This window comes from Perognathus longimembris, chromosome 3 (genome assembly GCF_023159225.1).
Source record: "Perognathus longimembris pacificus isolate PPM17 chromosome 3, ASM2315922v1, whole genome shotgun sequence".
NCBI lineage: Eukaryota > Metazoa > Chordata > Mammalia > Rodentia > Heteromyidae > Perognathus > Perognathus longimembris.
The window spans coordinates 121,108,308-121,133,936 of record NC_063163.1 but is presented as its reverse complement, the minus strand read 5'-3'; the positions used below and the strand labels follow the sequence as shown (position 1 = coordinate 121,133,936).

General features: G+C 67.0%; 1 protein-coding gene across 2 annotated transcripts in view; it reads left to right on the top strand.

Moving 5' to 3' along the window:
- Positions 1 to 21,790, top strand: part of Arhgap42 (Rho GTPase activating protein 42) — a 101,951-nt gene extending 80,161 nt beyond the window's left edge. For both annotated transcript variants that reach the window (XM_048344053.1, XM_048344054.1), the window contains exons 13-24: positions 1,562 to 1,624; positions 1,996 to 2,070; positions 3,583 to 3,667; positions 4,963 to 5,021; positions 6,195 to 6,300; positions 7,767 to 7,926; positions 9,702 to 9,846; positions 10,613 to 10,993; positions 11,635 to 11,791; positions 12,299 to 12,361; positions 19,690 to 19,769; positions 20,151 to 21,790. In XM_048344053.1, coding sequence (XP_048200010.1) covers positions 1,562 to 1,624; positions 1,996 to 2,070; positions 3,583 to 3,667; positions 4,963 to 5,021; positions 6,195 to 6,300; positions 7,767 to 7,926; positions 9,702 to 9,846; positions 10,613 to 10,993; positions 11,635 to 11,791; positions 12,299 to 12,361; positions 19,690 to 19,769; positions 20,151 to 20,239 — 1,463 coding nt within the window. In that variant the 3' untranslated portion in view covers positions 20,240 to 21,790. The remainder of the gene's footprint in view (positions 1 to 1,561; positions 1,625 to 1,995; positions 2,071 to 3,582; positions 3,668 to 4,962; positions 5,022 to 6,194; positions 6,301 to 7,766; positions 7,927 to 9,701; positions 9,847 to 10,612; positions 10,994 to 11,634; positions 11,792 to 12,298; positions 12,362 to 19,689; positions 19,770 to 20,150) is intronic.
- The last annotated feature ends 3,839 nt before the right edge of the window (positions 21,791 to 25,629 follow it).

Sequence of the window (25,629 nt, the reverse complement as noted above, 5' to 3'; positions counted from 1 at the left end):
GCGTGGACAGTTGTACAAAGGGCTTTCCAGGGGCGAGTGGGGTGCACCTTGGCAGTGCCGTCCCGTCTGTCCTCCTCCCCACCGCTCCCGGCCCCGCCCCACCCCGCCCCTCCCCGCCCCGCCCCCCCATCCCATCTCCACCTGTGCGTGGGTCGCGGGGCAACTCCCCTGGCCAGGAAGCGGATCCTCTTTGTTGACGGCCCCCCTCGTCTCAGGTGTCCACGGGGGCGCACGCAGCCCCCCTCCCTCCCGGTCCGTGTGTCTGGCACTCTCTGGGGCCGCTGCCCGAGCCTTGTCCCTGATCGCGCGTGGCTTCGGTGTGGCGGCTTCCCAGCCCGCTCTTCCCGCTGGGTCTGGGCGAGGCCCGCAGAGCTCCTCCTCCCGTGCGCCCCTCCCCGCCGCCGCTCCCCCGGCGAGGTCCCCTCCCGCCGCACCCGCGTGGGCCTAGGGCCGGGTTCCCCCCGCCATCCACGGAGCCGTGGAGCTGCTTCTACCTCCGGCAAGTGCGTCCGCCCCGGGCGTCCTCAGACATCCGGGTCACGACCCAGCCTCGTCCCTCCCTGCGGCTCTGATCCGGTGGAGTTGATTCCCGTGCAAGAGGGTGGGCCGGGACCGTGGAGGGCGGAGCAGGGTGGCGGGACCCGGGGCCGTGCTGCGCGGTGGGGGCCCCGGGCCGGGCGGGGGTGACGGCCGTGGTGCGCGTCTCTCCGGTGATTTTTCGTCTGAAATGGCAGACCAGGACGGCGCGCGGGGAGCAGGGCAGGCGGCGGGCGCCGGGCACCCCGGGCTCGGGCGGGGTCTGCACGGGCGAGGGCTTCCGTGTGGCCCACGCGGTTCCCTCCCCGCGGCCGTGGGGATCCTCTCGAGAGGAACAGCTTCTGTGCTGCTGCGCTGCCCCTGGGAACTTCACGGGGGCTTCTACGAAAGCCGAGGCCCGGGGCACGTCACGGGCGCCGGAGGGAACGTTTGCCCTTAGCTTTTGATTGCATCAAGGAAGAGTATTCAGTCAGTCTCTCCTCCACTTCTACCTCCGGAGGCCGAAACGCCATGAGTGTTACGCGGGTTCGGCTCCTGGAAATGGGGTCACAGCTGGGTTCTGAGTTTCCCTCTGGATTCATCTAAGACAGGGAAGGAGCTGGGGGCCAGGCTCCTACTCACCCTGCTAGACCCCATCAAGAAGGTACTCGAGCAAGCTCGGTGCAGCGGGATGAGTCGTCAGGAACCACTTGTTGCCCGTTCTAGAACAGTCCGGAACCTTGGTTCCACAGTCAGCTTAGGTTTTGTTGAGTCTGAAGGGAGGGAGGCGTGTGTGCTCTCGTTGAAGGGCAGTTCCACCTTCGCCCGCTTCTCAGTGGTTCCGGGGCACCGGCTCCTCGCATCCCCGCCCTGTGCCGTGTCGTCTGCCTGACGATGTTTGCTCCGACCTCTCTGACGATCAGCCTTTCTCCCGTGACCAACCTCCTCCTCCATTCCACGCGGCGGGGGGGGGGGGGCACCCGGGACGGACGCGAAGGCCGGCGTCCGGCTCCGCGCGCGGTCACGGGTCCCCTCTCCCTTCCAGTGTACTTGAACGAGGCCGGCTTCAACTTCGTGAGGAAATGCATCCAGGCCGTGGAGACGCGAGGTGGGTGGGCGCCAGCCCCCCCCCCGGGCCACGCGCCCTGCGCCGCGGGGGAGGAGCCGGGCGGGCCCCGTCCACGCTGCGCCCTCGCCTCGCCGGGAAAGCGGAGGCGGAGCGGGCCCGGGGCACGCGGGACCCCGACTCCGAGGCCGGAGACGGAGGGCTCGCCCGGCGCCTCCCGTCCTGCCGCCCTCCACGCGGAGAGCGTGGCGGAGGGCGGGCTTCCCTCCACGCGCGGAGCGGGCTCTGGGGGACCGCCTGCCCCCCCGCCCGCCTCCAGGGGGCCGCCCCCCCACCCTCCCCACCCACCTCCAGGGGGCCCCCCCTCCCCGCCCGGTGCTCAGGCCACGCTCCCCCGGTTCCCCCCCCGCCAGGCATCACCACCCTGGGCCTGTACCGGATCGGAGGCGTCAACTCCAAGGTGCAGAGGCTCATGAGCACCACCTTCTGTAAGTGCCCGCCCGCCCCGCCCCGCCCCGCCCCGTCCCGTCCCGCCCCGCCCTGCCCTCCCTCGAGGCCCGGAGCACCCGCCGCGCCCGCCCACTCCTCTCTGTGCTCTCAGCTCACATTTACCCTGAGCTCAAGGTGCTCGTGGGGTCAGCGCCTTCACGGGGCTCACACATCCGCCGAGCCCCACCCCGGCCCCGGGCCCCCAGGTCCGTGTTCAGCTATGACAGAGGAATGGGAGCCGGGGGGGAGGGGGGCATTTGGGGGCTGGGCCTGGTTTCCAGGCTCGCGTTGGGTTACCCGGTGACGAGGGAACAACAGAGGCCGCACTCTGAATCCCAGCTCAGCCTGGGGAGCTTGGGACGGTCGTGTGTCCCGCTTCCCCACGCCGATGGGGAGATGGGGTGTCCCTGCGCCCCGCCTCCCCACGCCTCGGCCCCCGCGTGGGTGACGGGGAGATGGGGTGTCCCTGCACCCCGCCTCCCCACGCCTCGGCCCCCGCGTGGGTGACGGGGAGATGGGGTGTCCCTGCACCCCGCCTCCCCACGCCTCGGCCCCCGCGTGGGTGACAGGGAGATGGGGTGTCCCTGCACCCCGCCTCCCCACGCCTCAGGCTCTGACGGGGGGATGGGGTGTCCCTGCACCCCGCCTCCCCACGCCTCGGCCCCCGCGTGGGTGACGGGGAGATGGGGTGTCCCTGCACCCCGCCTCCCCACGCCTCGGCCCCTGCGTGGGTGACGGGGAGATGGGGTGTCCCTGCACCCCGCCTCCCCACGCCTCAGGCTCTGACGGGGGGATGGGGGTGTCCCTGTACCGCCCCGGCGCCCTCCCCTGTGGGAATGGCCGCGGACGCTCGTGTGTGGCGGGCGCGAGCCTCACCTTCACTCCGGGCCTCCTAGGAAAGGACTGTCCCTCCTCCGCCCGCTCCTGTCCCTCCTCCCGCCCGCTCCTGTCCCTCCTCCGCCCGCTCCTGTCCCTCCTCCGCCCGCTCTTGTCCCTCCTCCGCCCGCTCCTGTCCCTCCTCCGCCCACTCCTGTCCCTCCTCCGCCCGCTCTTGTCCCTCCTCCCGCCCGCTCCTGTCCCTCCTCCCGCCTGCTCCTGTCCCTCCTCCGCCCGCTCCTGTCCCTCCTCCGCCCGCTCCTGTCCCTCCTCCGCCCGCTCCTGTCCCTCCTCCGCCCGCTCTTGTCCCTCCTCCGCCCGCTCCTGTCCCTCCTCCGCCCGCTCCTGTCCCTCCTCCGCCCGCTCTTGTCCCTCCTCCCGCCCGCTCCTGTCCCTCCTCCCGCCTGCTCCTGTCCCTCCTCCGCCCGCTCCTGTCCCTCCTCCGCCCGCTCCTGTCCCTCCTCCGCCCGCTCTTGTCCCTCCTCCCGCCCGCTCCTGTCCCTCCTCCCGCCTGCTCCTGTCCCTCCTCCGCCCGCTCCTGTCCCTCCCCCCACCCACTCCTGTGGGGAGTCACGTGACACCGGCAGTCCTGTTTTGAATCACACAGTTTAACTATGTGTTTGTATTCCTTCCAGCTCCTAAATCCCCTCCAGATATTGACATTGACGTGGAACTGTGGGACAACAAGACGATCACGAGTGGGCTGAAGAACTACCTCAGGTGAGTGCCGGAGATCGCGTGAACGGGGAGGGGGGCTGGGCGCGGAAGCTGTGTGCACACCCAGAGGAGGTGTGCACGTGCAGAGGTGGTACACACGCACAGAGCACACGTGGAGGTGGTACACACGCACAGAGCACACGTGGAGGTGGTACACACAAAGAGCACACGTGGAGGTGGTCCACACAAAGAGCACACGTGGAGGTGGTACACACAAAGAGCACACGTGGAGGTGGTACACATGCACACAGAGCACACGTGGAGGTGGTACACACAAAGAGCACACGTGGAGGTGGTACACACAAAGAGCACACGTGGAGGTGGTACACATGCACACAGAGCACACGTGGAGGTGGTACACACGCACAGAGCACACGTGGAGTGGTACACACGCACAGAGCACACGTGGAGTGGTACACACGCACAGAGCACACGTGGAGTGGTACACACGCACAGAGCACACGTGGAGTGGTACACACGCACAGAGCACACGTGGAGTGGTACACACACAGCACACGTGGAGTGGTACACACGCACAGAGCACACGTGGAGGTGGTACACACGCACAGAGGCTGCACACTCAGCCCCACTCCACTCACTTCCCGTCGTGGAACGTCAGCTTCTCTTCAGTGCTGCCTCACGAGCCCCCCCGCACCCCGCTCTGTGAGTCCCGAGTTCGCGTGTGTTCGGGAGAGGGCGGGGCTGGCGTGGGCTCCGGCCCTGCACTGGCCCGGCAGCTCTGCCGCTGGGCTCCCCGGTCGCTTGTGTGCGGTCGCTTGTGTGTGGTCGCGCGTCCCTCCGCGCGGGGATGTTTCCGGAGCGTGAGCTGCCCGGTGCGGGCTTGCTGGGGTGGCGTGGAGGGCTGGCGCCCCCGGGGCCTGGCCACGTGGCTGAGAAGGCCCCGCCTCTGCCTCTGCCCTGGCCACGGCTGCCGCGCGCACGGGCAGGCGTCACGGCACCCAGGGCCCCGGCTTCTGCCTCGGGTGAAGCCCGCGAGGCCCTTCCGAGTGTGCGTACGCAAATGGAGATGCGCGTGTCTCCTCTTGCTCTCCGGTGCCCGTGTCTGAGACTGGCTCTGGCCCTCATGGAAATGATGCCCTCGTCTCCTCCTGAGGCAGAGGCGGCCTGCTGAGGGGCCTCCACGGAGGATGGGAGCCTGCGTGACCCTCTCCCCGGCCACTCCCGCTGCCTCCCGGTGGCTGCCGGTTGACCGGGGAGGACCTCTGAGTTCCAGAGGGGCGCTGCGCTTGGGGGGGGGGCGCCCCGCGTGAGCGCGCTGTCTTCCGTCCCCGCGGCAGGTGCCTGGCCGAGCCACTGATGACGTACAAGCTGCACAAGGACTTCATCCTGGCCGTCAGTGAGTACCGCACGCGCGCCCCGGGCCCCCGCGGGGTGGGCGGACGCCGCGGCCGAGCGACCATGCAGCAGCGGCAGCCTGGCCCTGAGTCGGCACGGGTCGTGGAGTGCTCCCCTCGCCACGTGGAGCCTCACGGAAGCCCGGCCGCGCGTGGCGGTCCAGGCGATGAGAAAGCAGCGTGCAGAGCTGGATTCGGCCACGGACCCCGGCTTCGCAGGGCCAACGAGCAGACTCCGGCCTCGTTTCACGAACCGGCGTGACAGCCGGGCACGCACGACGCCTCCCCAGAGGCGCCGGCCACTTCATGACATAAAAAGCATAACGAGCCCGGCTGCGGTTTTTTGGTTGATTTTATTTTCCAACTCTTAGCCCAGATCGCCTTTTGTTCTTCAGTTGTTTCTATGCAAATGACAGTGATATTAGAATATGTCGTCTGGGGGCTGGGGATATGGCCTAGTGGCAAGAGTGCTCCCCTCGTATCCATGAGGCCCTGGGTTCGATTCCCCAGCACCACATATGCAGAAAATGGCCGGAAGTGGCGCTGTGGCTCAAGTGGCAGAGTGCTAGCCTTGAGCAAAAGGAAGCCAGGGACAGTGCTCAGGCCCTGAGTCCAAGCCCAGGACTGGCAAAAAAAAAAAAAAAAAAAATATGTCGTCTGTCCAGGAGTTCATCTTTCATGTGAGTCAAGGAGGAGCTAGCTGCTCCATGCCAAACTAGGTTGTTCAATGAAAGTTAGTTGTTTAGTTTGGGGTGTTTTTTTTCTTAATCCACCTGAGTAAAAAAATCAGCGATTTGAAGACTGAGAGGTTATCTCAGAATTCCTTAGCAGAACAGGCCCAGAGCCTGGGTCGCGGAACTCAAAAGTCGGGGGGTGACGCTCTTTTCTTTCGTGTCTGGTTTTGGTTTTCTTTTTCTTTGGTATTTATATCTCATCTCCCCCCCCCCCCCCGCTGGGGTTAGGTTTTCTTGGGGGACATTTGTTTACCCCAGCCCTGATTTCACCTGGTCTGACCTCTTCCGTATCCGGCAGCTAGGTGGGAGCTCTGGAGTCTCCGAGTGAACCGACCCCCCCCCCGCCCCCCCAGTGAAGCGGAGCTCTGTGGGCTCTGGGGCGGCCGTGGTTGGGACGCCGGCCGTAGAGACGCGAGCGCCTGCGACCTTTTCTCCCCACAGAGTCGGACGACCAGAACTACCGGGTGGAGGCCGTGCACGCGTTGGTGCACAAGCTGCCGGAGAAGAACCGCGAGATGCTGGACCTGCTCATCAAGCACCTGGTCAAGTAATGCTCCCGCTTTGTGCCCGCTTACTTCACTGCGCGCCCGTGTGTTGGACGTGTGGGTGTCTTTACGCGTGTACAGCCGCTGTGATATCTGGCAGTCTCAAGTGCGTCTTTGGGTACACGTGTGCCCCTCGACCTGCTTCTGTCACGCGAATAGTCATATCCTTGGCTGCTGTTGAGGTAATGGTAGCATGGATAGCTACTGGGAGGCGTATGAGGAATCCGTTTCCTTACGTGTGTGTAAGTACGTATGTTTCTTGTGAGCAGGGAGGTCAGCGGGTCCCCCCGACACACACACCAGAGTCAGTGAATGGGAAATGTCACATGCCCGTGGCCTCAGTGTCTTCTGGCATTTTCTCAGTTTGCTTACTTGTGGCTGTGGCGTGCAGGAGTGTAATCTCGTACTGTGTGCGTGTGTGTGTGTGCGCGTGCAGCCGTGCATGTGCTCCCTCCCCCATTCCCTTCCCACAGGCTGACCGGTGCCGGTGGCTAGGAGGAGGTGCTCCCGTGAGCCACCTTCCCAGGAACGCGTCCGCTCTCCAGATGAGCCCAGCGCTGCGCAGGGTTGCCTGGAGACGGGTCTCCTGGACGTCGCCCCCGGGCGGGCTTTGGCGTCTCCAGGCCTCCGTCCCCTGAGTGGCTGGGAGGGCAGGCGGGAACCGGGGGCGCCCGGCTCCCTGGGTGTTCAAGGCAGGCAAGAGGGCGGCTCCCCGTCTCACGGCTTCCCCAGTGCATTTCCAGCACGAGAGGCCGTCGGGGAAGTTTTAGAGGGAAGAGGAGGCTCGATGCCCCTTCGCTGAGCAGCCGTGTATTTGGTGAGCTCAGGGGAGCCCTTGACTTGCATTGGGGAGACTTGAGTTGAGAGGCCCCTCTCCTCCTAACTTACATGACCTCGGGGCCTTCTAGAATTTTCTGTGTGTGTGGTAAGAGGGACTGACTTGCTCCGATGATTCAGTGTACCTAGGACCACGCCTGGAAGTAGAATGTCAGCGTTTTCTTGAGCGCACAGGTAGTTGGCTCGTGTGTGCTGCTTGTAACTGCCTATTCTGAAGCAAACCAGCCCCGCAGAAATGACCCGACCCTGGGAGACCGGTGTGGCGTTCGCACTCCATTTGGGAAGCGGATGCTTTCCCTTCAGTCATTTAAGCTTGGACGTCAGCAGTCTCGGGCCCCGCGTGCCTGGCTCCCCGTCACTGGTCATTTCTTCCCGTCGGGGGGCGGGGGCGGAGGGGAGGGGCGAGGCAGGCTGAACGAGAGGCTCCGTGGCGCCGTTGGGCGTTGTGAGGGGTAGTTCCTTGTGTTTCCCAGCCCGGCCCGGTGACCTCAGCCCACAAATTACCGCGTATTCTCTGCAGAGCTTTCTGCATTCGCGGGGTGCTCGCGCCTCACTCCGGCCTGGGGGAGGGGAGTCAGCCTCGGGCGGGGGGGGGCGGCCCCCTGAGGCTGCCGACGCCCTTGGTCCGCAGGGTGTCGCTGCACAGCCAGCAGAACCTGATGACCGTCTCCAACCTGGGCGTCATCTTCGGCCCCACTCTGATGCGAGCCCAGGAGGAGACGGTGGCCGCCATGATGAGCATCAAGTTCCAGAACATCGTGGTGGAGATCCTCATGGAGCACTATGACAAGGTAGGCCGGACCCCCCCCCCCCCCCCCGCCGCGCTCACGCCGCGCCCTCCCAAGCCTGCGGCCCAGCGGGGGTGTCGCGGCCTCCGCGGAGTCCCCCGGGCTGCTCGCGGTCTTTCTGTTCCTCCCCCGCCGGTGAGCTGGGGCGCTTCCTTCTCTAGCGTTGTGGGGCCCGCGTATTACCCGCACCCCATCCATTACTCGCAGTTGCCTCACTGGCGGCCCGAGCGCCACCTAGCCATCCCGGCGAGCCCCGGGGGCAAGGGCTGCGGTGTGAGGCCAGCGTGGGCGAAGGAGGCCGAGAAACCAGCCTGGGAGGGCAGGGCAGGGGAGGGGAGGGGAGGGCATGGGAGGAGAGGGGGAGGGCAGGGCAGGGGAGGAGAGGGGAGGGCAGGGGAGGAGAGGGGGAGGGCAGGGCAGGGGAGGGCAGGGGAGGGCAGCCCTGAGCTCCTCTTCAGGGGGAGAAAGGCTCCAGCCTCCCCCTGGGCTTCTGCCCTCCTTAGAGAAGGGAGGAAGGAACTGCCCCCCAGGGCGAGGCCGTGTCTTGACCCAGACTCCCGTTCTCGTGTGCCAGGTTCTTAAAGCTCTTGGGACAGGTAACTCATGCTTCCGCGGTGTAAGGAGCAACGGAAAAGGAATCCCAAGGGAGGAAAAGTCCTGTTGCTCCAGGACTGTGTGTGTGTGCATTTGTGGCATGTGTGCGTGCACATGGTGTGCATGTGTGCGTGTATAGGTGCATGCTTGTGATGTGTGTGGTGTGTGTGCATTGGGCCGGGGTGTGTACATGGTGCGTGGCGTGTGATGTGTATGTGTGTGCAGTGCATGCACACGTGTGGTATGTGTACTATATATGATGGTGCGTGTGCATGTATGGTGTGGGGGTGTGTGCATGATGGTGCGTGTGCATGCGTGGTGTGTGGTGTGCATGCGTGGTGTGGGGGGTGTGCATGTTAGTGTGCGTGTGCATGCGTGGTGTGTGGTGTGCATGCGTGGTGTGTGGTGTGCATGCGTGGTGGGGGTGTGCATGTTAGTGTGCGTGTGCATGCGTGGTGTGTGCATGCATGGTGTGGGGGGTGTGCATGTTAGTGTGTGTGTGCATGTGTGGTGTGTGGTGTGCATGCGTGGTGTGGGGGTGTGCATGTTAGTGTGTGTGTGCATGCGTGGTGTGTGGTGTGCATGCGTGGTGTGTGGTGTGCATGTTAGTGTGTGTGTGCATGCGTGGTGTGTGGTGTGCATGCGTGGTGTGGGGGGTGCGCATGTTAGTGTGTGTGTGCATGCGTGGTGTGGGGTGTGCATGCGTGGTGTGTGGTGTGCATGCGTGGTGTGTGGTGTGCATGCGTGGTGTGTGGTGTGCATGCGTGGTGTGGGGGTGTGCATGTTAGTGTGTGTGTGCATGTGTGGTGTGTGGTGTGCATGCGTGGTGTGTGGTGTGCATGCGTGGTGTGGGGTGTGCATGCGTGGTGTGGGGTGTGCATGCGTGGTGTGGGGGCTGTGCATGTTAGTGTGCGTGTGCATGTTAGTGTGCGTGTGCATGTTAGTGTGCGTGTGCATGCGTGGTGTGGGGTGTGCATGCGTGGTGTGTGGGGTGCGCATGTTAGTGTGCGTGTGCATGCGTGGTGTGTGGTGTGCATGCGTGGTGTGGGGGCTGTGCATGTTAGTGTGCGCGTGCCACGCATCGCTCTGGTTCTGAGATTCCTGCCCGGCTCCGAGGTGCGCGGTGTGGGGTCTGTGTCCGGGTCCGTGCCGTCCGTCTCTGAGCCCTCGCGTCTCCCGCGCAGATCTTCCACTCGGCCCCGGACCCCAGCGTGCCGCTCCCCCAGCCCCAGTCCCGATCCGGGTCCCGCCGGGCGCGCGCCATCTGCCTGTCCACCGGCCCGAGGAAGCCCCGGGGCCGGTACACCCCGTGCCTGGCGGAGCCCGACAGTAAGTCCACCGCGCCCGCGCGCCCCCGCCCTCCCCGCGACGGCGGGGTGGGGCCCAAGACGCTCCTCCCCGCTCCTCCCGAGAGCGTGACCGGCGCGTGCCGCCGTGCTGCCCGGGAAGAGAAGACGGGGTTCCCCTCCGTCCAGGCCGGCGGTGTGGCTGCGGGCTTCGTCCTGGCGTCCAGGTGGTGGCCAGCCGGGCTCTCCCCACGCGGGGCCCCTCGGAGCCCCCAGATCTGCCCGCCGGCCCGTGTGGTAGCAGACGGCGTCGCCCGCGCGTTCGCTGCCCGGCCGTGCGCTGCGCTGCCGGCCTCTTCATGCTGCTCCTTCCCCAGCACTTGGCAAACGAGCTTCACCCAGCAGCCGCTGCCCGCCTTGCTCGGGGCGCCGGTGTGCAGGGGGAGGAGGGGGAGGGGGGCAGGGAGGGGAGGGAGGGAGAGGCGGCGGCCCCGGGCCGCCCACCGGCCCGACGCTGTCCCCAAAGACTCCACCCCGGCTTCCAAGTCCTGCTGCAAACAGACCGTCGGGGCTCCAGTCGGTGAATGAAACGGCCCGGAGCGGGGCGCCGCCCCCCCCTTCGGTGCCCTTTCCAGAATCTTCCTTGAGGGATAGGAAACGCAGTCCCCGAGGCCACATGTGAACTTGCGGGCCTCCCCCCGTGCCGAGGGACAGCTCTCCGCCCCGCGTCCCCCGTGGGGTCAGACGAGGACGCAGGAGGCGGAAGGCCCACCCGTGACTCTGTCCCCCCTCCCCCCCCTCCCCCCCAGGCGACTCGTACAGCAGCAGCCCCGACAGCACGCCCATGGGCAGCGTCGAGTCCCTGTCCTCCCACTCCTCGGAGCAGAACAGCACGAGCAAGCCGGCCCCGTGCGCGCCCCGGGAGAAGCCCGGCGGGGTCCCCTGGATCGCCGCCCCGGGCTCCTCCAGCGGGCAGAAGGGCCTGGGCCTCTGGACCACCAGCCCCGAGTCGAGCTCCCGCGAAGACGCCGCCAGGACCGACGCGGAGTCGGACAGCCAGAGCGTGGCCTCGGTCCCCGGCCCGGGCGACGGCTCCCCGCCCGCCGACCTGCTCAAGAAGGGGCCCTACGGGCTCGCGGGGCTCAGGCGGACCCCCGCCCCCTCCCTCAGGTCCATCGCCGCAGCGGAAGGTGAGCAGAGCGCCAGAGCGCCGTGCGGGCGTCGCTCCACGCCCGGGAGAGCTGACGGGAGACGCGGGCGCGCTCACGACTCCGCTCCGGGGCCCGGGTCTTCCTCACTGCGCTCTGCCTCGGTCTCCCCGCTCCGGGGCCTGGGTCTTCCACACTGCGCTCTGCCTCAGTCTCCCCGCTCCGGGGCCTGGGTCTTCCTCACTGCGCTCTGCCTCGGTCTCCCCGCTCGGGACCCCGGGTCTTCCACACTGCGCTCTGCCTCAGTCTCCCCGCTCCGGGGCCCGGGTCTTCCACACTGCGCTCTGCCTCAGTCTCCCCGCTCCGGGGCCCGGGTCTTCCACACTGTGCTCTGCCTCAGTCTCCCCGCTCCGGAGCCCGGGTCTCCCTCTCTGTGCTCTGCCTCAGTCTCCCCGATCCGGAGCCCGGGTCTTCCGCTCTGCGCTGCTGCAGCTCTGCCTCAGTCTCTCCGTGGGGCGGGGTCTTTCAATGGCCGTAGGTCTTGGCCTCGTGAGCGGCGGGCGGCTGCACCCCCACTCGTTCCGTGCCGCCCCCTGCAGCCCGGAGGAAGCGCCTCCCTGCGCGCGCGGCAGCGGCGGCTCCAGCGCCGTCATCTCGCCTGTTCTCCTGGGCTTTCCTTCTAGGAACCAAGAGCTACAGTGGGTCCGTTCAGAGCTTAACTTCTCTGGGCTCCAGGGAGTCGCCCAAAACCACACCGAACCCAGAGCTGCCCCCCAAAATGTTCAGGAGGCCGAGACCGGACGCCACGTCCAGCAATGGCTACCAGAGGCCGGGCTCCGTGTAAGTGTGGACACGCTCGCGTGGCCCCGGTCCCCAGGGTGCCGAGGGCCCAGCGCCAAACCCGCAGGCGAACCGCGTGGGTGCGGGGGTCCGCGCCTCGCGGCAGCAAGGGTGCGAGGAGCTCGCCGGGGTGCTGGCGTCTGCTCTCCCTCACCGTCGGAAGGCGCCGTCCGTGCGCCACCGTCTCCGTCCCCTCCTTCGGGAGCGGGGGGGGGGGGGGGGGCGTTCCCTTCCCTGCGTCCTCATCTCCTGGGGGTGTAAGCGCCCCCCCCCCCCCCGCGAGCTGGCGGTCACAGCTCCAGCTCCCTCTCAACGGAAGTGTGAGGCCCCGCTGGGGGGCGGGGGGGTCCCCGCTCCTCGTCGCTTGGTGTGCCGTGAGTGCTCGGATTGCACGCCGAGCGAGGGGTTCTGGCTGGCCTCGCTGTCGGAATCACGCGGCTCCCGGGCCCCTCGCCGGCCCGGCCGGCCCTGAGCCGCACTCAAGATGGCCTCCCCACTGTTTTTCAGAGTGGCAGCCAAGGCTCAGCTGTTCGAGAACGCGGGCTCGGCCAAGGCGGCGTCCTCCGGGCGGTGAGTGCCCTGCGACCTGTACACGCGCCGGGTTCAGAGGGCGGCGCCGGGTTCAGAGGGCGGCACCGGGGACAGAGGGCGGCACTGGGGACAGAGGGCGGCACTGGGGACAGAGGGCTGCACCAGGGACAGAGGGCGGCGCCGGGTTCAGAGGGCGGCACCGGGTTCAGAGGGCGGCACCGGGTTCAGAGGGCGGTGCCGGGTTCAGAGGGTGGTGCCGGGTTCAGAGGGCGCCGCCGGGTTCAGAGGGCGGTGCCGGGGACAGAAGGGCGGTGCCGGGTTCAGAGGGTGGTGCCCGGTTCAGAGGGCGGCACCGGGTTCAGAGGGCGGCGCCGGGTTCAGAGGGCGGCACTGGGGACAGAGGGCAGCACTGGGGACAGAGGGCTGCACCGGGGACAGAGGGCGGCGCCGGGTTCAGAGGGCAGCACCAGGTTCAGAGGGCGGCACCGGGGACAGAAGGGTGGCGCTGGGTTCAGAGGGCGGCACCGGGGACAGAGGGCGGCACTGGGGACAGAAGGGTGGTGCCGGGTTCAGAGGGCGGCGCCGGGTTCAGAGGGCGGCACTGGGGACAGAGGGCAGCACTGGGGACAGAGGGCTGCACCGGGGACAGAGGGCGGCGCCGGGTTCAGAGGGCAGCACCAGGTTCAGAGGGCGGCACCGGGGACAGAAGGGTGGCGCTGGGTTCAGAGGGCGGCACCGGGGACAGAGGGCGGCACCGGGGACAGAAGGGTGGCGCTGGGTTCAGAGGGCGGCACCGGGGACAGAGGGCGGCACTGGGGACAGAAGGGTGGTGCCGGGTTCAGAGGGCGGCGCCGGGTTCAGAGGGCGGCACTGGGGACAGAGGGCAGCACTGGGGACAGAGGGCTGCACCGGGGACAGAGGGCGGCGCCGGGTTCAGAGGGCAGCACCAGGTTCAGAGGGCGGCACCGGGGACAGAAGGGTGGCGCTGGGTTCAGAGGGCGGCACCGGGGACAGAGGGCGGCGCCGGGTTCAGAGGGCGGCGCCGGGTTCAGAGGGCGGCACTGGGGACAGAAGGGTGGTGCCGGGTTCAGAGGGCGGCACCGGGTTCAGAGGGCGGCGCCGGGTTCAGAGGGCGGCGTGGCCGCCTTGCGCTGCCCCCCCCCCCCCCCCGCGCTCACCCTCGCGGTGCAGGGCCCCACGCGGCCTCCAGGACTGCGCGTGGGTCACAGTTTTCAAAAGTGCTTGGGGCTGCCTCGGGAGGGGGTGCTTCTCGGAATTACCTGAGTGTTTCTGGAATGATCCGCGGGGACACGCATCGCTGAGGATGACGGCGGTCTTGCAGCGCGGGCTCGTGTCCCCGGCCCGGCCGGCGTGGGCGCGTCCTGGCGCGTTGGGCCCTGCGTGGGAGGGCAGCGCGGGCGGGCGCCGCCGTGGGAGCCTCCCCCCCCTCAGCCCCGCTCGCTGCCGTCCCCCCCCCCCCCCGCCCTTCCTTCTGATCCGCAGTGGGCCTTCGCGGTGCACGTGAATAAACACGTCACACGGCTTCCCTTTGCTCGTAGCTGCTTTCTGGGGGAGGCACTGGAGCACGTGCAGACGAGGGAGCGTGACAATGCGAAGAATAACCCTCCATTCCCCCCACCCGCCCCTTCTTCTTCCTTGGCGCTGTCGGCGTCGTTTCGGGCTGGGCCCGTCTGGCTAATTCAGGCACCGGGGTGAAGGAATGAGAGATCACTGAGGAATGCGAGGTGCGTCTCGCAGACGTTATCCACGCTGTGAGAGCGTGCCGCGCTTTACTCGATGCTTACGCAGCACAGCGCCTGTGCTATTTATTGATCGGAGGTAGCAGAGGCCCCGGGACTGGCGCTCCGCCCGGCCTCGCGCGTGCGTCCAGGCCTCGTCCCCGAGTTGCTTGCTTTCTGCCTGTTAGAACTCCACAGAGTAATCGCTTCCACGTCTTACCAAGGCGATGGGGGCGCCTCCGGGGTCCCCCCGGGGCCGCCTCTGTCCACGCCGTCCTCACCTTCATCGTCCTCCTTTCCCATCTTCATCCTCATCGCCTTCCTTTCTCTCGGGCCGCAGTGGAGCCCGCGAGCCAGGGCTCACGTCCCTTTCCGGGTGAACCTCCCCACTCCGCCCGGCTCCACTAGATGGAGCCCTTCCGCTAGGCAGCCCCAAGTGGTCTTGTTCAGTGACACGGCGAGCACTCCCTTCCTGTGGTGATGGGGGGTGGATTCCAGGACGCGGCACCACACACGCACACACACGCACACGCACACGCACCTGCTCAGCCCCTTCCATAACCTACGCACGCTTCCCGCACGCTCCGCAGTCATCCTCAGGCCACGACGCTGTGTTCAGGGAGCGGTGGCGTCTGAGCGTTTCCGTCTGGCTGGCGGAGTCTGTTGACGAGGAGCGAGGCGGGCTGACGGGGGTGTGATAAGAGAGACGTGTTCCCGAGCGCCAGAGCATGACCTGGCGATGCAGTCGACTAGACAGCCGGCCTCCGGTGGGCATCTTAGGGGCTTAACAACCCCCGTGCCGGTGGCACCCACATTCCGCGCTCAGGGTTCTAGAGCCCCGGCACCTGCGGACTGGGTCACAGCTTTGCACGAGCTGCACAAGGTGGGTCCCGAGGGACTCGCCCTCCGTTCTGGTTCAGAGTCGCCCGGCTCGCACGTCTGCGCCACGAGCGCACAGACGCGGGCGTGTGGCGTCCGTGGACACTCGCGTGGCAGCCTTCTGCTGTGTCCCCCACGTGTTCACTCGCGCGCTCGAGCCCGATTCGGCCAGTGCTTGTTGGACACAGCGCTGGGTCTCCAAGCGGGCCGTGGGGCTGCCCCAGAGCAGACGCGGGCTGCGGGAAGAGCCACCGGCCACCGGGGCTTCTCGCCGAGAGCGGAGCGGCGGGGTGTGGCTGCGTGGTCCGCGGCCGCGTGTGCGCGAGGCCTGATAGGGGCCGCACCGGGTTCCCGGTCCGTGGGTCAGGTCCGCCGCGAGCCACGTAGATCTTGGTCGTTAGCGTGTAGGTTAGAGGTCCGAAACGGCCTGCCCCCCCTCCACCTGCCCCCCCTCCACCTGCCCCCTCCCCATGCCTGTGGGTATTAAAATGTCCCTAGGGAAACGTGGAGTCGACGTGGGAGGCTCCTTTACGTCTCGTGGGTTCTCGACGGATTGGCTCGTTCCCGCCCGCCCCGGTCGGGGCTCGGCGGTTCCCGGCGGGGTCACGCGTCTGGCTTGGGCCGCGGCTGCGAGCAGGTCATTTTCCTAATGATGATGGAGGAAATGGCTCTCAGGACCGAGTGCCATTACCTTATTCTTGCACGCAGCCAGAGCAAGGTTTCAAAGCCCTGTTCAGAGAGGCATTAAGGCTTCTGAGAGAGACACAAAGGCTGACAGGTTATTTTCACCTGCTCTTCAGCCCACGCGGCTGGCAGAGAGGAGGCATTAGCGCCGGGAGAGGAAGCGTGGCGTCTCCCGGGCTGCAGTCACTCCCCCGGGCTCGGCGTGTGGACGCGGCTCCACCCCGCCAGGTCGCGGGGCCCGGTCACCAGAACCCGGGACAGCGCGAAGCTGCGTTCCGGCCCCGCGCAACCCTCCGGGGGTGCTCCTCCCCCCGCGACGCTCTCCGTGGGTGCCCCTCTCCCCACCGGCCAGGAGATCCTGCCAGGAGCGTGGGTCCCACCCGGAACCGGGCAGAGTGTGGTTGCGCTCACAGCAGAGGGGAGGGGACGGGACGGGGCGGGGCGGAGAGCCTCAGTGTCGGCTCCATCGCCCCTCCGGCCCCCGAGCCACGCGACCTTGCTGTTGGGGGCAGTGTGGAGGTCAGAGCGCGGAAGGGTTCAAAACCCGTTTCCTAACTGGAAAGAAACCGTGCCACACTCTCCGTGACGCGGCTGCACCGAGAGGAGGAACTCAACGCCATTCACGCCCCGGGCTGGGGGCTTCCGGGCCATCAGACTGGACAGCAACCTCGGCCCGCTGTGCTCACCAGCACACACGCCCGCCAGCCCTGCTCACCAGCACACACGCCCGCCAGCCCTGCTCACCAGCACACACGCCCGCCAGCCCTGCTCACCAACACACACGCCCATCAGCTCTGCTCACCAGCACACGCCCGCCAGCCCTGCTCACCAGCACACACGCCCGCCAGCCCTGCTCACCAACACACGCGCCCGTCAGCTCTGCTCACCAACACACACGCCCGCCAGCCCTGCTCACCAGCACACGCTCCCGTCAGCCCTGCTCACCAGCACACACGCCCGCCAGCCCTGCTCACCAGCACACACGCCCGCCAGCCCTGCTCACCAGCACACACGCCCGCCAGCCCTGCTCACCAACACACACGCCCATCAGCTCTGCTCACCAGCACACGCCCGTCAGCTCTGCTCACCAGCACACACGCCCGCCAGCCCTGCTCACCAGCACACACGCCCGCCAGCCCTGCTCACCAGCACACACGCCCGCCAGCCCTGCTCACCAACACACACGCCCATCAGCTCTGCTCACCAGCACACGCCCGTCAGCTGTGCTCACCAGCACACACGCCCGCCAGCCCTGCTCACCAACACACACGCCCATCAGCTCTGCTCACCAGCACACGCTCCCGTCAGCCCTGCTCACCCGCACACACGCCCGTCAGCCCTGCTCACCAGCATACACGCCCGTCAGCCCTGCTCACCAGCACACACGCTCCCGTCAGCCCTGCTCACCAGCACACACGCCCGCCAGCCCTGCTCACCAGCACACACGCCCGCCAGCCCTGCTCACCAACACACACGCCCATCAGCTCTGCTCACCAGCACACGCCCGTCAGCTCTGCTCACCAGCACACGCTCCCGTCAGCCCTGCTCACCCGCACACACGCCCGTCAGCTCTGCTCACCAGCACACGCCTGTCAGCTCTGCTCACCCGCACACACGCCCGCCAGCCCTGCTCACCAACACACACGCCCATCAGCTCTGCTCACCAGCACACGCCCGTCAGCTCTGCTCACCAGCACACGCTCCCGTCAGCCCTGCTCACCAACACACGCTCCCGTCAGCTCTGCTCACCAGCACACGCTCCCGTCAGCCCTGCTCACCCGCACACACGCCCGTCAGCCCTGCTCACCAACACACGCTCCCGTCAGCCCTGCTCACCAGCATACACGCCCGTCAGCCCTGCTCACCAGCACACACGCTCCCGTCAGCCCTGCTCACCAGCATACACGCCCGTCAGCCCTGCTCACCAGCACACACGCCCGTCAGCTCTGCTCACCAGCACACAGGCCCGCCAGCCCTGCTCACCAACACACGCGCCCATCAGCCCTGCTCACCAGCACACAGGCCCGCCAGCCCTGCTCACCAACACACGCGCCCGCCAGCCCTGCTCACCAGCACACAGGCCCGCCAGCCCTGCTCACCAACACACGCGCCCGTCAGCCCTGCTCACCAGCACACACGCTCCCGTCAGCCCTGCTCACCAGCACACGCGCCCGCCAGCCCTGCTCACCAGCACACACGCTCCCGTCAGCCCTGCTCACCAGCACACGCGCCCGTCAGCTCTGCTCACCAACACACGCCCGTCAGTCCTGCTCACCAGCACACACACCCGTCAGCCCTGCTCACCAGCACACAGGCCCGCCAGCCCTGCTCACCAACACACACGCTCCCGTCAGCCCTGCTCACCAGCACACACGCCCGTCAGCTCTGCTCACCCGCACACACGCCCGTCAGCCCTGCTCACCCGCACACACGCCCGTCAGCTCTGCTCACTAACACACACGCCCATCAGCCCTGCTCACCAGCACACAGGCCCGCCAGCCCTGCTCACCAACACACACGCTCGTCAGCCCTGCTCACCAACACACGCGCCCGTCAGCTCTGCTCACCAGCACACGCCTGTCAGCTCTGCTCACCCGCACACACGCCCGTCAGCCCTGCTCACCAGCACACACGCTCCCATGCTCACCAGCACACAGGCCCGCCAGCCCTGCTCACCAACACACACTCCCGTCAGCCCTGCTCACCAGCACACACGCCCGTCAGCTCTGCTCACCCGCACACACGCCCGTCAGCCCTGCTCACCCGCACACACGCCCGTCAGCTCTGCTCACCAACACACACGCCCGTCAGCCCTGCTCACCAGCACACAGGCCCGCCAGCCCTGCTCACCAACACACACGCTCGTCAGCCCTGCTCACCAACACACGCGCCCGTCAGCTCTGCTCACCAGCACACGCCTGTCAGCTCTGCTCACCCGCACACACGCCCGTCAGCCCTGCTCACCAGCACACAGGCCCGCCAGCCCTGCTCACCAGCACACGCCTGTCAGCTCTGCTCACCCGCACACACGCCCGTCAGCCCTGCTCACCAGCACACACGCTCCCATGCTCACCAGCACACAGGCCCGCCAGCCCTGCTCACCAACACACACTCCCGTCAGCCCTGCTCACCCGCACACACGCCCGTCAGCTCTGCTCACCAACACACACGCCCGTCAGCCCTGCTCACCAGCACACAGGCCCGCCAGCCCTGCTCACCAACACACACGCTCGTCAGCCCTGCTCACCAACACACGCGCCCGTCAGCTCTGCTCACCAGCACACGCCTGTCAGCTCTGCTCACCCGCACACACGCCCGTCAGCCCTGCTCACCAGCACACAGGCCCGCCAGCCCTGCCCGCTCTGCTCACCCGCACACACGCCCGTCAGCCCTGCTCACCAGCACACACGCTCCCGTGCTCACCAGCACACAGGCCCGCCAGCCCTGCTCACCAGCACACGCGCCCGTCAGCCCTGCTCACCAGCACACACGCTCCCGTCAGCCCTGCTCACCAGCACACACGCTCCTGTCAGCTCTGCTCACCAGCACACACGCCCGTCAGCCCTGCTCACCAGCACACACGCCCGTCAGCCCTGCTCACCAGCACACGCGCCCGTCAGCTCTGCCCGCTCTGCTCACTAGCACACACGCCCGTCAGCTCTGCTCTTCCCGCTGCCTCTGCCCCAGTTCTGCGCTCCATTGTGTCTGTCCGACACACGTTGGGTCCTCGGGTCACCCCCAGGCTGGCTCCCTGGAATCGGGGCACACAGAACGGCTGTGCCTCCGCAGCGTGCAGGCTTGCCTCTCTAGTGCCAGCTACTTGGGGCCGGCGATCAGGAGGATTGCAGTTCAAGGCCCACCACGCATGCTCCGTGTGGGGGTTCAGGAAGCATGGTGGGAGGGTCCTTGTCTGAGGCAGGCCGGGGCAGCTGACCTTGGACCCCCCCGCCTCCTCCCCCGTCCTGTCCCAGCTGCCAGGGACGCGGACGGTTCTTCAGGAAGCGTGGCAGGTGCGCACGCGCCTGGCTGGGGGCTGTGGTTTTCACCATCCTCTTGCTCTTTCAGGCAAGCCAAAGCCATGTACTCGTGCAAGGCGGAGCACAGTCACGAGCTCTCCTTCCCCCAGGGGGCACTCTTCTCCAACGGTGAGCGGGGGTCACCTGGGGTGGGAGGAGGGCCGGGGCAGAAGCCGGAGCCCCAGGTCCTGTTCCAGGCTGGGCTTCTTCAACTCCCAGCAGACACCCCCCCAACTACCGCTGTGGGGAGCGTGTGTGTGGCGTGCAGGGAGCGTTGTGGTGTGTGTGTGGTGTGTGATATGTGTGCGGGCCCCTGCTTCTCCCCGTGTGTGATGAACATAAACCCAGTGCCTGTAGCATGCATGCCTGTGTGTGCATGTCTGTGTGCGTGTCCACATGGGTGCGTCTGGGTGTCCGCGTGTGATCGTGTGCACGTTCTGGTCCCTCTTGTTTCGCACCATCGGTGGAAGCTAGTCCCCACTGACACCCCTCCTGCCCTCTCCTTCCCAGTGTACCCCTCCGTGGAACCCGGGTGGCTGAAAGCTACCTACGAAGGCAAGACGGGACTCGTCCCTGAGAACTACGTTGTCTTCCTCTAGCGCTGCCACACGCGCGGCCGCATCTTCATGGTATCCATGGTAACCTGGACTAAGCGCTATGATTTTATCTGACACAGATAGGAGGACCTGGCCCCGAAATGAAAACAGTCGATTTCTATCAAGTTCAGCACCAGCAGTGTGCGCAGCTCCCTGCTGATGGAGAAAGGAAAAAAACAACCCTGTGTGGAGATCAAAGCCGTTCTTTATGGCTACTTCCTTTGTTTTTGTTTTTGTGTTTTTTAGTATCTTGCTTTGTTTTTGGATAAGTGATTCTCTGTGGTGTTTCACTGACAGTTGTAGGCTCTCAAATACTACATCAATGTTCATCATTACACCCCCCAAAATGTGGGGGCCAGCACTCCGCTGCGTGGATTCTGAGCTCTGAACTCCCTCCTGCTAGTCTCCGGGGAACCTTGGAATCATGACTCTAAAGAGTAACTTAATGTGTTCATTTGTTACTTGTCTGTAAAGAAGTATACTTGCTCTATCGACGGTTGTTTTGCTGGTCCTGAACATTTCAAGGTGAGCTGAGCCTCGGTTTAGGTGAGGTTGTGCCGGCTTCTTCCCCGAGCCGACGGTGGTGGTCACGGGCAGTGGCCCGTGTGATGTCTGAGGATAGCCCCGTAGTCGCACACTGAAGGCTGGCCCTGACGCTCCGCAGCTCCCCGGGGCCACGGGGAGCAGGGACTGGCCGAGGCCCAGGCCGCGGGAGTGCTGGGGCCGGCCCAGCCCATGACACGCCCCGCTCCAGAGGCCGTGTGGACCATCTTCCCCAGCTCCGGGAGCTCACGAAGACCATCTCCCCAGCTCCGGGATCTCACGAGAACCATCTTCCCAGCTCCGGGATCTCACGAGAAGCATCTCCCCAGCTCCGGGATCTCACGAGAACCATCTTCCCAGCTCCGGGATCTCACGAGAACCAGCTCCGGATCTCACGAGAACCATCTCCCGAGCTCCGGGATCTCACGAGAACCATCTCCCGAGCTCCGGGATCTCACAAGAACCATCTCCCGAGCTCCGGGATCTCACGAGAACCATGTCCCCAGCTCCGGGATCTCACGAGAACCATGTCCCCAGCTCCGGGATCTCACGAGAACCATCTCCCCAGCTCTGGGATCTCACGAGATCCATCTCCCCAGCTCCGGGATCTCACGAGAAGCATCTCCCCAGCTCCGGGATCTCACGAGAACCATCTTCCCAGCTCCGGGATCTCACGAGAACCATCTCCCGAGCTCACGAGAACCATCTCCCGAGCTCCGGGATCTCACGAGAACCATCTCCCGAGCTCCGGGATCTCACGAGAACCATCTCCCGAGCTCCGGGATCTCACGAGAACCATCTCCCGAGCTCCGGGATCTCACGAGAACCATCTCCCGAGCTCCGGGATCTCACGAGAACCATCTCCCGAGCTCCGGGATCTCACGAGAACCATCTCCCGAGCTCCGGGATCTCACGAGAACCATGTCCCCAGCTCCGGGATCTCACGAGAACCATGTCCCCAGCTCCGGGATCTCACGAGAACCATCTCCCCAGCTCCGGGATCTCACGAGATCCATCTCCCCAGCTCCGGGATCTCACGAGAACCATCTCCCTGAGCTCCGGGATCTCATGAGAACCATCTCCCCGAGCTCCAGGATCTCACGAGAACCATCTCCCCAGCTCCGGGATCTCACGAGAACCATCTCCCCAGCTCTGGGATTTCACGAGAACCATCTCCCCGAGCTCCGGGATCTCACGAGAACCATCTTCCCAGCTCTGGGTTTTCACGAGGGTTTGCATTGAAACAAACGCTACCAAGAGCTCTGCGCGTATCTTCTGCTGTGGTGACAGCGCAGGCGTGGACTCGGGGCCTAGGGGTGGGGGTCCGCATGTGGCGTGGGGGGCGCGGCCTCCAGTGCTTCTCCATCCCCGTGGGCGTGGGACACACCTCCATGAATGTGACGCTGGGCTTTCTGACCTCCACGCTCACTCAGGACGGAACACGGCACGGGTGTGCAGGACTCGCGCATGTGCCGCCGTTGGAGCCGCGCGTCCTCTCCAGCACGGGGAGCTCAGGACCCGGGCATCTCCCGAGGACCTGTGCCGAGGCCGCGCCGCACACACACGCACCGCCACCGGGCTGTGTCCCCGGGGACTGCCGCACGCCGCCCTTCCCTGCGCTGTTCCTGTCAGCGAGTCTAGTGTCTGGTTTCTGTCCACGCGTGTGCCCCGGCCGCGGTGTGCCTCGCGTCTTTCTTCACAGCTGTCCCTGCTCCCCCGACGCTCGGGTAGCTGCTGTGTAGCTCTCCCCATCTCCGCACGTGCGCCGCGCCGTCTCCGCCCCTTCCCCTTGGACTGTTCTAGATGTCTAGACGGGGCGCACACGCCCATTGCCCGAGCGTTCTCAGGACTTTGAACTTGAGAGGTGGGTCAGGATGAACCAGTCAGGTGTGACCGTGACAGGCACACGTGGGAGGGAGGTCGGCGAATGAATGAATGAATGAATGAATGCACGACGGGAAGCGCGGTGCCGTCCGCCTGTCCGCAACGAAGGTCTCAGGAAGTTCCGATCCAGGTCTGTCCGCTGTCGTCCCGGCTGCGGACGGTGCGGATGCTGCGATTGGGTCCTGTGGGAGCCGCGTGGGGGGGCGCTGGGGGGCCTGGCCCCGGAACCTTCCCGGGCCGCCCCCTGCGCCCCCAGACGGGGCCCTGCAGCCCTGCTTTGCGCTGCCGTCCACGTGGGCACCTCGCTCCGCATCCCGCTGGGTGACCCAACACCAGCCTGCGTCTCCTTCTAGAAGCCACATCCAGTCACGCGTCCCGGCTGCCACGCAGGCGTCTCGGCTCCCTCGCGACCTTCGCACCGGCCAGGGCGGCCCCGCCTCTGCCCAGCGGCGTCCGCGCTGCTCCCTGCGGGTTCCAGCCCGGCCCGGGCAGCGCGCCACTCCCGCCCGCCACGGAGCCGGGCCCTGTCGCCTTCCGGAAGCAAGCCCGCGCCCGCCGGGCCCTGTCCCCTTCCGGAAGCAAGCCCGCGCCCGCCGGGCCCTGTCCCCTTCCGGAAGCAAGCCCGCGCCCGCCGGGCCCTGTCCCCTTCCGGAAGCAAGCCCGCGCCCGCCGGGCCCTGTCCCCTTCCGGAAGCAAGCCCGCGCCCGCCGGGCCCTGTCCCCTTCCGGAAGCAAGCCCGCGCCCGCCGGGCCCTGTCGCCTTCCGGAAGCAAGCCCGCGCCCGCCGGGCCCTGTCCCCTTCCGGAAGCAAGCCCGCGCCCGCCCGTGCCCGCCGGCCCCGCCTCGGCCTCAAGCTTTGACCTCGGCCGCGAGTGCGTACGGCTTCTTCCCGCGCACTGGTGGCTCGGCTGTGGCCACCCCGTGCCCGGCAGAGGCCCCCCCCACGGCAGAGGCCCCCCACGGCAGAGGCCCCCCACGGCAGAGGCCCCCCACGGCAGAGGCCCCCCCACGGCAGAGGCCCCCACGGCAGAGGCCCCCCCACGGCAGAGGCCCCAGATGAACACGTTCATGGGCGGCACCCCCAAGGCGTGCCCCGCAGCCCCCGCCGTGCTCTGCTCCCGTGGTGCTGTGCGGCCCCACGCGTGGCCAGGCCGACGCGGGAGCCGGGGGAGGCAGCGGGGCGCGGAGCTCGTCCTGGCCGCCCGGCAGCGCGCAGAGCCGCCGAGCCGCCCGTCCCGAGTTCCCGGCGGCCCGAAAGCCGGGCTGGCCGCAGGCTGAGGAGAGGAGGCGGCGCCCCGGGTCCACGGGGCCGGCGCCCGGGGCCGGCTGCGAGCCCTGCGTGTGAGCCCGGCTTGCGAGGCCCTCCTGCCCACCCGTGACGCGGAGCCACGTGGACAGAGCCGCCCTGCGCCGCCCCGCGGGCCTTCTTGCTGTTCCGCGGCCTCCTGCGTTTACCCACGCCGGGCGGGTCGGGCGCGCGTTCGCAGCGTGGGAGACACGCGCCCCGCTCACACGCACACTGCTGTGTTATCTCCAACCCGTGTGTGCGCAGCGTGCGAGCTACCTTAAAAACAAACCGTGTGGCACGTTTCCTCCACGCCGCCTCGTCCTTTTACACGCGATGCACAGAGGGCCGCAGTGCAGAAGTCGGGCGGTGAGTTCGTTTCCCTTGGGACGGGGCCCCCCTCCCCTCGCTCCCTCCCGTCCTCCCCCGCGAGGTGCCGAGTTCGTTTTCCACGGCCGTCCAGCGAGGCCCCCGGCCGCCTCGGCTCGCCCTCGGTCCCTCCGTTTCTGCTGTATTATCGTCACACTAAGCGCATCTGACAGGTTGACGTGCTGCCTTACTATGTACCTCTTCCTGAGTTTATTTAATACGTGTGTGGGCAGGTTGGGAATAAAATTTCTAAAAAGATGGATCTGATTCGTCTTCTGTTTCCCAGGTAGAACTTGCTCCAAATAAAGGATTCGGGGAGCGGGTGCGGGCTCAGGTGCGCGGTTCTCGTGGGCTCAGGCTTTGTTTCTCCGCGTGTAACCGTCCATCTTGACCGGACTGAGTGTGGATGCTAGGGAATTCCTCAAGGATTGTTTTTCCCACCTATTTGTGTGAATGGTTAAGTGTGCGTTACAGCCGTCTTCGTTCACTTAGCTGCTGAGGCAAAGGCCACTGTTGTGCCACGCAGAAAGACAGTGCTGACCGGATGACCGCTTTGCTTCGGCCCTTTGGTTCCTGGGCGTCCTCGCAGCCATCTGCCTCCGGCCCGTGCCGGGTGGAGGGGGCGCCCACGCCTCCGGCCCTTGGCTCCGTCTCCCCAGCCTGCCAGGAGCCGTGTGGCCACCCCGGCTCCGAACCACGCAGCGTGGGCTCCTGAGGGCCTGCGTGGCCACCCCGGCTCCGAACCACACAGCGTGGGCTCCTGAGGGCCCGCGTGGCCACCCCGGCTCCGAACCACCCAGCGTGGGCTCGTGAGGGCCCGCGTGGCCACCCCGGCTCCGAACCACGCAGCGTGGGCTCCTGAGGGCACGCGTGGCCACCCCGGCTCCGAACCACGCAGCGTGGGCTCCTGAGGGCACGCGTGGCCACCCCGGCTCCGAACCACGCAGCGCGGGCTCCTGAGGGCACGCGTGGCCACCCCGGCTCCGAACCACGCAGCGTGGGCTCCTGAGGGCCTGTGTGGCCACCCTGGCTCTGAACCACGCAGCGCGGGCTCCTGAGGGCCCGCGGGGCCACCCCAGCTTCGAACCACGCAGCGTGGGCTTCCTGAGGGCACGTGTGGCCACCCCAGCTCCGAACCACGCAGCGCGGGCTCCTGAGGGCCTGTGTGGCCACCCCGGCTCCGAACCACGCAGCGTGGGCTTCCTGAGAGCACGCGTGGCCACCCCGGCTCCGAACCACGCAGCGTGGGCTCACGAGGGCTCGCGTGGCCACCCCGGCTCCGAACCACGCAGCGTGGGCTCCTGAGGGCTCGC